Source organism: Paramormyrops kingsleyae, chromosome 1 (assembly GCF_048594095.1).
Source record: "Paramormyrops kingsleyae isolate MSU_618 chromosome 1, PKINGS_0.4, whole genome shotgun sequence".
Classification (NCBI taxonomy): domain Eukaryota; kingdom Metazoa; phylum Chordata; class Actinopteri; order Osteoglossiformes; family Mormyridae; genus Paramormyrops; species Paramormyrops kingsleyae.
This window is the reverse complement of record NC_132797.1, coordinates 16,317,902-16,331,593: the sequence shown is the minus strand read 5'-3', so window position 1 is coordinate 16,331,593 and position 13,692 is coordinate 16,317,902. Positions and strand designations below refer to the sequence as shown.

Genomic DNA, 13,692 nt, shown 5'->3' with positions numbered 1-13,692 from the left:
TCACTCCACAGCACACCGCACACGCCCCGGCCACCAAAGACCTCACTCCACAGCACACAGCACACGTCCTGGTCGCCCAAGGCCTCACTCCACAGCACACAACACACGCCCCAGCTGCCAAAGACCTCACTCCACAGCACACAGCACACGCCCCGGCCGCCAAAGACCTCACTCCACAGCACACAACACACGCCCCGGCCGCCAAAGACCTCACTCCACAGCACACAGCACACGCCCCGGCCGCCAAAGACCTCACTCCACAGCACACCGCACACGCCCCGGCCGCCAAAGACCTCACTCCACAGCACACAACACACGTCCTGGTCGCCCAAGGCCTCGCTCCGCAGCACACTGTACACTGCACACGACCCAAGGTCTCGCTCCATAGCACACTGCACACGTCCTGGCTGCCCAAGGCCTCGCTCAGCAGCTCACTGTTCACTGCACACTGCATACGTCCCGGCCGCCCAAGGCCTTGCTCACTCTTATCAGGCATGATGGGGGCCACAATTCGCTCAGCATGTGAGAACCGGATCTGCCTGTGTAAGGCATAGCAACGCTCCCCCTGCCCCATCACTGAGCACTGAACACTTAGGTCCAGCAGTGTTTGAGGGAGGTAGGGAGCACAAGTGGGGGGTTAGGGGTTAGATGCCCTCACTTTCTGTGAGGGGCACATGATATATAAATAAAGAAAGTGTGTAGAGCAAGGGTCCCCCACAGGAGTCACTGTCCTGACACTTAGTTGCGACACCCACCCCCCCCCACTGACCGCATCACAACCTGGGCATTGAGGGCCACACAAAGTGGGCCATACACGGAGGTGGCCCGCGGAAATGCTGCGTCACTACTTTAATTCATAAAACTGTGTGTCACCGGGCCGCACCCCCTGTACGCCACACCACCCACTCTGGATACCGCCCACTCCTGGCCCCACTCCTCCCCTGCGCACCGCCCACTACACGGCCGGCTGCCTGGGTCTGAGTCACCCGCATGCAGTGGAACGCTTTCAGCACCGTGGCCTCGCGATTTGCAGGCGGACCTGGTGATGAGTCCCCCCCACCCACACGCTTTCTTTTGCTACTGGGGGCAACAGCTTCTCCCAGCCCATAAACAAAGCCCCCAAAACCCACAGCGGCCCAGGTGCAGTGTGTGTCACACCCCTGTCACCATGTGTCACTCCCCAGTTACCACGTGCTTTGTGTTATAATCAATGCGTGTCTTATTTAGCTTATTTACCAATTAAACATACTGAAGCACATGATTGATTGTGCTTTTCCATGACCGTTTTTTTTCCAGTCAATCACATAATCCATCTCATAATTTCAGAGGACCCCAAACTCCCTGCTTATCACAGGCAGAAATATACAGCTCAGTCAACGAAGCAAAAAGACAATCCGTCTTAGCAATGCACAGCCAGGTATTCTGGATGTGATGTGCAGGCTGACATCCTGATTTCCAGACAAATACCTTTGAATGACATCCAGCTGGCAGCTCTGGGTTGAGTATGTCTGCCCTGTCCGGCTAGTCACCGCCTGCCCCAGTGTTTGCCCTACGTTCGGCCGGCGTCCGGCGCGTGGGCGTGATGTGGAGCTGTGTGTACCTCTCCCGCTCCGCAAACAGGGCGAAAGGCAGGTATCGACCGCCCCCATCGCCAACACGTCATAGCTGCGGCATCATCAAAAGGAGCCGCGCGGGAGAGGCGCGGCCACAGAGGCGACGCCGGCCACCTTTAACTGCTCTATCAGTTCCAGCCGCGGTCCAAAGGTCTGTCGGCTGCCTTGGGCCGTACGGCGTGTCCAAAGGGCTTCTGGGTAAAAGGGCTCTCAAGTCCGTGTGGTTCTGGGAAACAGCTTTACCAGCCGGGCTCTCAGTACAGCTGTCCAGCCCTCCCCCGGATTAGCCGGTATCAAGACTAAAGCTGGCCTACTTCCTCAAGCCTCTCCTGCCTTTACATCCATTTAGCAGGTTAACATTCCATATGTCCTGCTACTCCAATGCAAGATTCACACAAATCCACGAATGACACACAACTGAATACGAGTGTTTCTCCCCTGGGAATCCCATTTGGCTCCAGCGCACCTTCCCAGTGTGAAGCCCTTCCAGGTGCAGTCAAACACAAGTAGACTCAAGTGCACTTAGAACCAGTAAGGACTTTAGAAATGGACTAAAATGGCAACCTGGCTGTTTAATTTTAAAATCCATACCCAGAAGACACAACAGCAGAGGAATGCAGTTACGGGAGATAAAACACAAGCCCCAAGGGGGGGGGGTCCAAGGCCAACCGGCTGACTAATCCCCCTCCCCTCACTCCCCCAGGTGTGCCAACCTTAAACAAGCAGGAAAGAAGTGTTTGTGTTGTGTCAACAAGGGGAGGGGTTCTGCGGTGGACAGGGTGAGATGTAATCAATTCCCGAGGAGTTTAACAGCCAGGCCTTGATCTGGCGGAGTTTGAAGCTACAGGAAAGGGCCACGGGAATAACGGCTGTCCGTCCAAGATAAGGGGGCCTCATCTACTCACTGCTGATCCCTGACCCCTGGCCGCCTCTACTTTCTGCCACAGCAACCCTGGACACGCAGGGAAATCAGAAAGCAGAGCCGGATAGACAAGGGATAAGATCCCAACAGCCAGACAATGGGAACGCGACTCCCCACTCCCCACGCTGGCTGACAGCGCCTCTATGCAGTAAATAAGGAAGCTGATCTCGGACACCAGCAGACAAGACGAGACAAGTTTCGGAGAACATCTTGTGGAAGGAGGAGAGGCCGGGATTTCGAAAAAGGGCCACACGCCTGCCTGGTACAAGGTCAGGAAGCCTCCCCCCCCCCAGAAGACACTGGGTCGCTGTTACCGTTCGGAAGGCTTCACCAGCTTCCTCTCCCCTCACACATTCCTCAGACCCAGATAAAAAAAATCCACGGCCAGAAGATAATTAGCTAACATCCACACGCCACCCCCACATCCCCCCTGGTCACACTGCTATAGGTTAACCAACAAAAAGCTAAGAAAACAACCTGAACTCTTGCTCTCTTATCTTACCCCTTGTAAGTACACATTTTATTCCCTGTTTTTTTTCATCATTTAATTTTTTAGCGGTTTAATGAATCTGTATCACGCAAGCAAACGAGTGTATAAATCTCCGACCCACACAGGCTGCTGCCATTTATACATTTCAAGTCACCGCTAACAAGTTTTAGTGTTTTCTACCTCTGGGAAAAAAGAAAACATCAGGCAGGCTTCTTGTAAGTAGGCTTGACATATGTATCTCCCATTCCCCTGTCTCTCTCTGTAGTTTTCCTGGGTGGCATTCTTCGCCGCCCTGGTCTCTCCCCCCAGGCCATCAATCAGGGACGACACTTACGAGCTGATAAACACTGAGAACTTCAAGCTGCCTGAGGAATTATTTAAGTGTTTCTGTGGTAAGCCCGAAGTATAAACATTTTCTTTACCTGATAACATACACATTCGAGTAGTCTCCTTAAACACACCAGTAGAAAGCCAGCACTGCAGCTTTAAAGGAAGTCTGCATTAATACTTTGTCTCAACAGATACGCACAGTACACAAAGTAAGACTGAAATCGAAAGAGACTTTTGTTTTTTTGGCTTATAAACTAAAAAAACAAAACCCAGTAAGCCCCAAACATGTAATGACCCAATGCCGTTTCGGTTTAGTTTGAAGAACATTAAGAATGGGCGGATACATTACATTACATAGACAATACATAGACATAAGATGCCACAACATTCAAACGAATATCAGTGTCAACTTAATTGCAATTGTGCACGTGCACAAGAACATGAGGTGTCAATCTGATGCCAATTTGTGCAAATTCAGGTAAGGCCAGTTGTTTAGCACTGCGGCATAACCATGCTCTAAACAGCGCTATATAAAAGCAAGCTCAAATGAATTGAATTGCATAGAGTCGAACTGGAAACCTGCAAACAACTTACCCATTTTCTGGGTCGACCCCTGGGCCTCCTCTCGCCGGTGGCCTCTGCTTTCTGCAAAAGAAATAACTCTGTTAACGTTTATAGAAGGTCTGATGTGTGTCCAGGGCCCTGCCCATGAAGACCGACGGATAGTGAGATACTGATAAACCCCACGCGAGCAGTAAAGCTTGTTGAATGCTAAGGAACCGGCCAAATACATAAGTCCCATAAAGGGTTCTGCTGCTTAACCTTACTGCCTGCTCAACCTGCATCTTGTGAACACATGATATTACAAGCTCTTTGGGTACTTTTCATTAGATGCACTCACATAAATAAAGCATGTTATTATTCAAGATAAGGTTTAAAAAATTGTTTTTGCAGTGGTGGGAAAACAAAACATGTAAGTGGTCCGGAATGTTGTTGAGTATTTTTGTTGATGTTTTAAGTGAGAAATTTGGTTCAGCTTACTAGGAAAGTAACGATTTCTGATACATGTTTATTATAGAAAAAAATTTACATTGCCAGCTATGATACTTCTGTTTCGTGATCATTTGTCAATTCGGATTTTGCTGGTTTAAGGCATTGACAGCAGTTTGCGCTGCACATCCCCATGGCGTTTCAGTCCACGGCGTGCTTGTACTGTTTAACATTAGAATTTAGTGATCAGTGTTGACACACCACAGCACACAGTGCACAACAACGAAATGTGTCCTCTGCATTTAACCCATATGTGACGTTGTGACATAGCAGGGGCCGGCTAATCCAGCGCCAGGGGAGCAGTGCTTGGGGGCGGTACCTTGCCCAGGGTACCTCAGTGGTGCCTTGCCAGTCGGGGATTCGAACCTGCAGTCTTTCAATTACAGGTGCGCTTTCCTAAACATTAAGCTAACACTGCCCCCATTCGTGTTAATGAGGCCCCCTGGACTCTCCGTTACCGAACCTGTAAAATTGGGTCCGTCGGACCGGTTGGCTCCGGGGGTTGTTCTGTTCGGCCACGCAGAGGAACCGAAGCCGTACAGTCGAAGGCAATTAACAAGACAAGACGCGTTTTAAACATTAATGGGATGTAAAGTGCTCCTCCGGCTATGGGCTTTGTCGGACTGGGACCTGAATGTAACTCAACCCAAATTGCCAGCCCTCAATAAATTTTGCAAGGTGATTTGTGAAGGGCAGGTATCAAGGGTACCGTACTGGTCAAGCCCGTCTCAAACAGTTCAAACTTACTGGACGGTCCGCTTCGAAGTCAGGTTCGAAGGGCGGCAAGTAGCGTTTAAACGAGCGTCCCAGTTCAAACAAACGCCTGCTAAGCGGCGGACAAACTAAACGTTAAATAATCGACAGCTCCTCTCCTCTCACTGCCGGTTCAACAATCAGACAGCTGATAGGACGTAACCCGGGGGCGGCGACCAATCAGAGGGCGGGACCATCCGATATTACCGATATTAGTTCCGAAAGGACGCAGAGGCGCACGTGTTGCGCACCTCCCGATCATGCCCGTCGCGGGTGCACGAGGCGGAGGCGCCCGTTGAAGCTGCCCCCACCGGAGAGGGTCCTGAATGTAGGCCGAGGGGTTGTTTACCCCCGTTAAGTAGTCTGCCCTCAGTGAGCGCTCACGCATTGTCGGGTTTCGCATTACCGCGCTAACAGGCACAGTTTGTTTTCCATGCCCCAAGGACAATTTACGGAGACCTTGCGAAGTCCCATAGAGCTGAAAGACAGAGTACCGCGGAACCGTGGGATCCGCAGACGGTCGTCCGTCGAAGTGTTCCAGAGTCACCGGCAATTCGCGCACATAAACTCCGCTGCCCTACGACTCTTCTAGAGCTGTCTGTCCGTCCTCGGACTTGCTGGAGCGACGCAGTGGTGTCAGCTGCTTTTGGGAACTTTACCTTTAACTTACCGCAGAATCAATCATAAAATGCGCATCTATTATAACTGAACCCGAGGGACTCGACTTGTTACACCCTAATCATATAAAATACCGAAGCTGTACTTTTAGTGGGAAGGAAATTCCTGCGGTTAAAACAAAAGCAAAATAATCTAGAAATTACGTTTTCGGTGATTATCGATGAAGAACAACCTGTTCTGAAAAGAAATCAGTAGAAGTGTTACTGATATGACGGAATGGTAGTTTTAGGCCTATATGTCCCTGCGTATCTCATGGTGGATTGATCGAAACTAATAGTTCTGACGTTAATATTTATTGTTCCATCATTCGATGGTAATTTGCAGAAGGTCAGTTCCTTTTATTATTAAAAAACTGATAAAAACAACAATTTATTAGTGAATTAATTGCAAATGCAATTAGATGTATCTCGGCACTTCCTATAAACTTAGACATGTACCGCTACATTTATGATTTTTTAAGAAATAAAGCTTCTTTAAAATCACCCCCTAACCCGGCCAATCTGTGTATCTTCATCTGGGCCCTCTTTTTTAGACGTTGCATTTTTAATCAGGGGATTTAATGGTCGGTAAGCGTACACCCCGTTCAATTAATCATCAGCGTGTTTCAATGTCGGCTGCCTGGCCCCGGACTGAGTTCAAGCAACTCCGCACATCGCCAGCGGCAGCGGCAGCGCGCATTCCAGACACTGAGGTGGACGGGCGGCCGGCCACACACCACGCTCTCTCCCTCTCTTACTTACTCTCTCTCTCTCTCTCTCTCTCTCTCTCTCACGCGCACACACACACACCTGTAATGCCACTGATACGAACACGCTGCAAGCTGAGCTATGGGAAGAGGACTTCAAATGAGCAAACAGAGAGGTCGTTTTTATCCGGTTCCCATAGTCTGGTTGGAAAATATTTTAATGAATAATCAAGTTATTAAACGGTTGATTTGTTAGTCCTGATTGAGTCCTGCGGTGTGTCATTTTAGGAAGTGTTTTCAAGTATATTGCTAATCCATGAACCAATTATAAGAACCCATTATATCTATATATTTGTACTTCAACCAGAGGCACATTTTTGCAATAAAAATGAAACTCTATCAAAAGTAATTTTGAACAATTTTAGAGATTAATAAGTGGCAGCCTGTTTCAGCGCGTTAGTTAACTTAGGTCGACAGGATTAAATTGATTTAAATGAACAGCCATTCTTTCCGAATGTACAAGTGTACTTTGTTTTAAATCCATCATGAATATTAACAAAATAACAGGCAAGTTTAGTGTTACATTAATTTGTGTCTTGATTTTGACAAATTTGCTGCATTGGATTTTAGCATGTTAGGGCTGTAATGAAACCTCAACCTTTTAAACCTAAACATACATGCCTTGGGAAGGCTGCAGGCGTTGGGTTTCATGAGTGCTTATGGGAAATGGGATGATATATCTAAAGTCTCTATAGCTGTTTTGTCTAGTCATAAGTTATTTGCCTCTGAATCTAAAAGAGCTTCAGGTAGATTAGGGTTACCTATCCCCTGGTCCATGGACTGGTACCAGTCTGTGGCCAGCATCCCACCAGACCATGGAACATTGTGGGTTTCTTAATTTCTAAAAATAGAATATCTATTTCAATATGTTTGTGATCACAATTGTGCCTTCTGTTCGCATATGAAAAAATGCAAATGGTTAAAGTTATGAAATTGCAGATTGATGCACTAGTACCCCAGCTGTTTTAGTGATCCATGAAATTTTTGTATAAAGTAAACCAGTCCATGCACATCTGAACCATGGGAAGCCTTACAGCAGATGCTGCTCCTATTCAACATGACATGTTCATACATGGAGGTCTTTAAAGGAAGTGGTCCTGATTCTGGGTGGTAGGACAGCTGTAATTAGGCTACAGGCTGAACCACCATAGAGTCTCATCGAACAGCTCCGTACACATCCCTTCATTTTTGGAGGGGAGGACGCTTCTTCTGTGAACACTGCAAGAGTTTAATTTTGCATATGATCAGGAGCCCACACCGTCAGAGAAGCACATTTCACAAAATTAAGAGTTTTGTGGATGGACAGTAAACCATGACTGAATGCATCGCTTGCTCAGTGCCTTTAACCTTTTTACCTTTCAAAGTAAACTTTACGCTAGTGGTGCCCCCTCACAGTGCCGAAAACACCCCAATGTTACCCTTAACATAGGTAGATCATCATTCTCCCTGGGCCCAGGAACAACATCGAAGACCAATAATCTTTGAAGACTGCCATGTGCAGCAGAAGATGGAGGATGTCTTAGCTTATGTATTTATTAGCTCAAAACATTTCAGTTAGACCTTCTGCAAACATCCCACACCTCAGAGCTTCATACAAGCAGTCAGATGCTGGCAGGAAACTTGAAATTGCAGGCTATCAACTCGTATGTTTTCCTCGGGCTGATGCTTATCTCTTTAAGAAAGTGGAAAAAGGGAAAATGACGGTTCATCTTAAAGCCCAAAACAAGCAGCTGGGAAGAGCTGGTTCATACTGTCCCACGTTTCTGATATTGCACGATGATTCTGCGCTGGGACTTCAGCCATGGAGGGCAGACCATCCAGGTTTTAACCAGCAAGTCTCACAGCACAGAAACTCCATGTCATAACAAAACTGTATTTTTAATCCCCCTTTCACACAATCACACAGCACAACTGACTGGCATCCCCACACTCCACAAAGAAAGTCTCATGTGATCAGTTCATTGGGTTCTCCAAGTCTGTGCTCTTATTAAAAACAAAGCATTTTGTTTATTACAATGATCAAATACATTTGGAAACAAGGTACAATTTACTTCGCTAACTCCACAACTCCAGTCAGGTAGGCACTAATGGTATTTTTAAAAATAAGTCCTTCATGTAATATATCTTGATACTTCATGATAATCGGTAAACCCAGCATCAAAAATGTCACAGTCCATATTGTATACTGCCATGTCAGCAAGCCATAGTCCACAGGAAGGTATTTCACTATCCACTCAATACGTGTGTGTTGCCCAAAGTATCTCATCACTACGTAGCCCTGAGGTCCATAACTTCCACATGCATTTAGGGTCTGTTCTTCAATTCAGCATCAATACTGACCATATATCCCAGCATGCAATGGTTTAGTCCCCTCCCCCCAAGTCTACTCAAAAGCAAAACATGCCTCCCAATTAAGACATGCAGTGGTACGCTTTGAAAACACTGCACCATACCCTCTCCTTAACATTCCTCTGTGTACATGGAGGGCACACATGCATTGAACCCCCGCCCCCTCCCCCCCGCCACCAAAGCCCTCTGCCCTCTGACAAACCTGTTACCAAAAATAAGCCCTACCAAGACTCCACCAATAATGAATGAAAAAATATGAATGAAACACATCTGGAGTTTTTTTTTTCCAGTCAATGTTATGCAGCCCCTGTTCAGAGGCTACAGAATCTTTAAAGACCACCACGACAAAGTCATTTTACTCCGGTTTTGAATGCGGTAACTAAGCTTTTACTATATGAAATGCACAGAATGCTACAGAGTATTGCCTGGTAAGGGTGGGCTGGTCATTCACTCACCGCATTCATAACACTGAAATGACTATGTCTGTACTTTAATATTAAACACATGCATGCAGGGGTTTATAATGGCTGGGTGGAGACAGAGTGGTGATTAAGGTAGCATGTTAGCGTCATGGGGGTTAGCCGCTGGGGTGCTCTCAAAAAAACCCAGCCAGACTGAACTGTAAAGGAAAACGAATCCAGCTTTATATGCGGGTGTATCCTGCTGATAGATTTTTGTCTTTTAAAGTCTATAAATAAAGTTAAATGTATATATATATTTTTTTTTTACCAATTACATGTAAACATGTCCCTGGTTCTTCTGTGATCATTCAAATGTTCTTTGATGACATCACTTACTCATTGAGAAATCTGAACCGCCACTATTTCAATCAGACCATTCCTCATATGCATGAATACCTGGCAAGTGAGCACACTGAGTAGCTGCGTCTGTGTGGGCATATATGCATGTGTGAGTATATGCATGTGTGCGTGCGTGCATGCGTGTGTGCATGTCTCCCATCGGGAATAGTGTCCCACTGATGTAGGCTGACTGGTGGGAGTGTTGGGACGCCCTCACCTTCTGCGCTGCTTTTGAGGGACCCTTGTTCTTGCTCCCTTTGGGTCTCCCCCTCGGTCTTTTTGGGGCAGGCTCTCCGGCTGGTTCCTAGGAACAAAACAGAAAAATAAAAATCGTGGTCATTGACCACTAAGCAATTGTCCAGAATCGAACAAAACCTGCATTGAAAAAGGCTGACATAATTATGTAAAGGTGCTCTGTCGGCTTGGTACCCTACATATAAGGACCAGGAGTGTGTGTGTGTGTGTGTGTGTGTGTGTGTGTGTGTGTGTGTGTGTGTGTGTGTTTGACTGTAAGAAAGAGAGGGTAAGAGAGAGAGGCACCACCCCAAACAAATGTGCAAATAGACACAGCATTAAGAAACTTTTTTTATTATTTAAAACAGTGATATATACATAGAGGTAGCTAAAAAAATTACATTATAAGTCTACAGCTGGAGTCATTTTCAGTTCGGTTTTTATTCATTATTAGCGTAGTCTCATTTTTAGCTAAATTATTTCAAATAAATATACACGACAATCATGTTTGTAAACATATTTGGGCCCCAAAACACACTGATATAAACATATTTACGTTATTTGTGGTATTTCAAAATGAAGCTGAAATTAATTATTTGATACGGAGTGGGGGATCTTATCAGTAGTTTTTTTTTTTGCATATTAGTATGAATTGCAAAATGTGGATGGTCGTTAAAAAACGTGTCGTGTCGCTTATTGAAAACATGGTGATATGTCCATTTTAACCGTCAGTGCATAATAATGTCTTAATAATCTTCCAGAAATAACATAATCATAGTTACCCCAAAATATCAGCTCTGTCAGGAATGAAAAATAGATTTTCGAGTATACGCTAAGTAAAAGCGTCTGATTTGTGTTTCCTATGCAAACCAAATAGGCCTAAACGGTTTTGTAAATCTATAGAATTAACACAATTTAGTCAATGTTATGGCTGACGGGACATATTTTAACATACTTGTTTCATCTCCAAAAAATAAATAAAAAAACACACAGAGACTTGAACACTTGGAGCCAAACTATTTTTTACAGTATGTTCACATACAAATTTAACATTTTTAAGAATGATTCACAGGCGATTTATTTTACCAATGAATCATCTTATAAACTATAAACATGTGTATTATAAAAACATAAAGTAACATGCATAATACAGGATGTGGTAGATGACTAAACCATGCGAATCATCACGCTGCTTTATTGTTCAGTATATTTGTGTGATTCCAGTGCAATTAAACGTTCACATCACATCTCCGCCATCAATATTATTCATGCCTCCTGAATGATGCACAGTCTAAATCAAAATGGTTCGATAATCTAGGAGGGAGATAAATGTCTTCAGAAGTCGTTTCCCACATGGAAATGTAACTGCAGATATAGCTGCTTTGACATAGTATCAACTGCCGAAAAACTAAGAAAACAAACAATAATACTAGCCCAAATGCAATTCTTTAGCTGATGAGTAAAATTGTGGTCTATTAATTACGCTGATTAATGATTTTGCTTATTTTTCATGCAAATAAAAAACGGTGCAGAGATCGTCGCGTGTACAGTGTAACACAAGATAAATAAAATCCAGCGCATTTTCAAATCAAGACATATATTCAGTATTAAACAGCATTAAACTGCTTACACTCAAAGAAATAAAATACCCAAACATACTAGTTTCACATCCTTAGGCAGTATCGCTGAACAAAAGCAGTGGCATATATCTGAATATATTTGGCTAACTTCCTAAATAATAATTTAATCGTTTTAGTGAAACGCTCTCTTTAAACCAACATCTTCCGGATCATTAGCGATGTGTTCACATAATCATATTTCCCTCTCTAGGTAAAGGAATAAACGCTGAGCCATCAGCCTCAGTTACGGCGGAGCGACCCTGCTACCAATATTACCAAGATGCAACTGGTGACCAAATGACAATAGCACATTTTTATTAGATTGTAAAGATTTGAGGGGGAAAAAATACTGACTTGCTGCGGCTTCCGAGGTCTGCCCGGTCCTCGCTTGGGAGTCTGTGCTGTAGCGGGTTGCTCCTGGGACCCTGACGGCTCGCCGGCTTCTTCACCCCGTGTACTCATGGTGACTTGTACCAAATTGTAATCTCCTGCACCTTCAGCTCTAAAACACGGTCTGAATCGGCACACCGGACGTCCTGGTGCGGAATACGAGACGAGGGGATCTTCTCTTGTAACGCAGAAATCGGCGATTTCCACACAAAGATAAAAGAGTCGTTTGATAATCTGACCGCTTCCCAGTAAAAAAATAAAATAAAAAATAAAAATTCACGGTAGAATACGGGTGTATTACCACGATCTAATCGCTACAGTGAACTTAAAAATGCTTCTTTCTGAAGGGGTGGGGGTGGTTTTTACTTACAATAAAATACGCCAGTGATCGATTGGGATTTCTGTCTCATTGGCAAGAATGAGTGCGAGGCATTTTAAACTGAAGAGTGACAGTGCGCTGTCACACCATGCGCGGCTTTTAAAAATGATCTTACAAATCACAAGTGCTGGGTTTTAAGACTTACGGGGAAAACTGTTTTGCAGCGGTTGGTTAGGAGGAAAAAAACCAGGCATTTAAATATATCTAAACTGCCCACACGAAACCAGTCCACGCACTGAATGGGGATGTGATAAAAAACACACCTTTCCCGTGGGTGGATAACATAGGAGGGAGTTGTGAAAAATACAAGTCGGAGGAGGCACCGCGAATGAAAAAAAGGGAAAAAAAACGCTGGGGGATGGACTGATGCCAGAGAAAACATGAGAAATTCTGCGGCGCTAAGAGGAGAGACCACATTGAGACAAACTCACGTGTCCAGAGCCATTCATGCCACTGGCGGCCTTCCAGCGCGTTTAAAGAGACAGAGGGAGAGGCGCGCTTTCAGCCGCTTGTAAAAGAAATATGCTATCGTTTTCAGTCCAAGGGTAGTCTCCCCAACATAAGACGTGTTTGCTAATGAGCAATTCGAAAATAGATGGACTTCGATTCTTTAATGAATAAAATTTAGGGCAGAAGGTTGTTTTATTACTAGAGCACACAGTGAAGTAGTAAACGCTGCGAACAATTACCAGCACACTGTAAACTACCAGTGGTGTGTGTGTGTGTGTGTGTGTGTGTGTGTGTGTGCGCACATACGCAAACATACATATATTTTTCACGGTATAACCCTACAGTGAAAAGCAGATTCTATATATTGTTTGGAATTCGACTAGTTATACCAATTAGGCTACTTGTTCCCATCAAGTCTAGGCTACATCCTTCTGTTCCTTTCATATTGCTAAGTTTTAAATATAAGTCTTAAACTGCCTATTTATTTCAAATGTTTACAAACGATATAACAAACTGCACGCCGGCTAACAGAAGAAAATTTATTGTTTGGACGATTCGGCTTATTTTTAACCAGGGTATAGGCCACAGGCTGTAAAAGTCTGATATGCGCTGGTGTCAATAAAAACGTCACTTTTATCTGATGCATATCGAGCGAGTCCTCTTTCATTACTTGTACGGTACACCGATAGCAAACCATCGCAGGCTGATTTACGATTCAGTTGCTTTAAATTCTCCCGCAATTAAACTCCGCTGAAAGCGTTCGGGAATTATTCGGAATTGCATCTGTATTTTTTTTTTATCTGTTCACGCTGCAAGCTGGGGGGTACCACTTACCCCCCTTGCCCACCCCCACCGACAGCGCCAGCGACCCCCCACCCCCAAAAAGCGCG

At 45.1% G+C, this 13,692-nt stretch overlaps 1 protein-coding gene across 1 annotated transcript in view; it reads right to left on the bottom strand.

Annotated features, from left to right (window-relative positions):
* Positions 1-12,721, bottom strand: part of hmga2 (high mobility group AT-hook 2) — a 32,865-nt gene extending 20,144 nt beyond the window's left edge. The window contains exons 1-3 of the mRNA XM_023825774.2: positions 11,938-12,721; positions 9,948-10,034; positions 3,950-4,000 (exon numbers count right to left, since the gene is read on the bottom strand). Of these exons, the coding sequence (XP_023681542.1) occupies positions 3,950-4,000; positions 9,948-10,034; positions 11,938-12,045 (246 nt within the window). The 5' untranslated portion in view covers positions 12,046-12,721. The remainder of the gene's footprint in view (positions 1-3,949; positions 4,001-9,947; positions 10,035-11,937) is intronic.
* Positions 12,722-13,692: the final 971 nt, after the last annotated feature.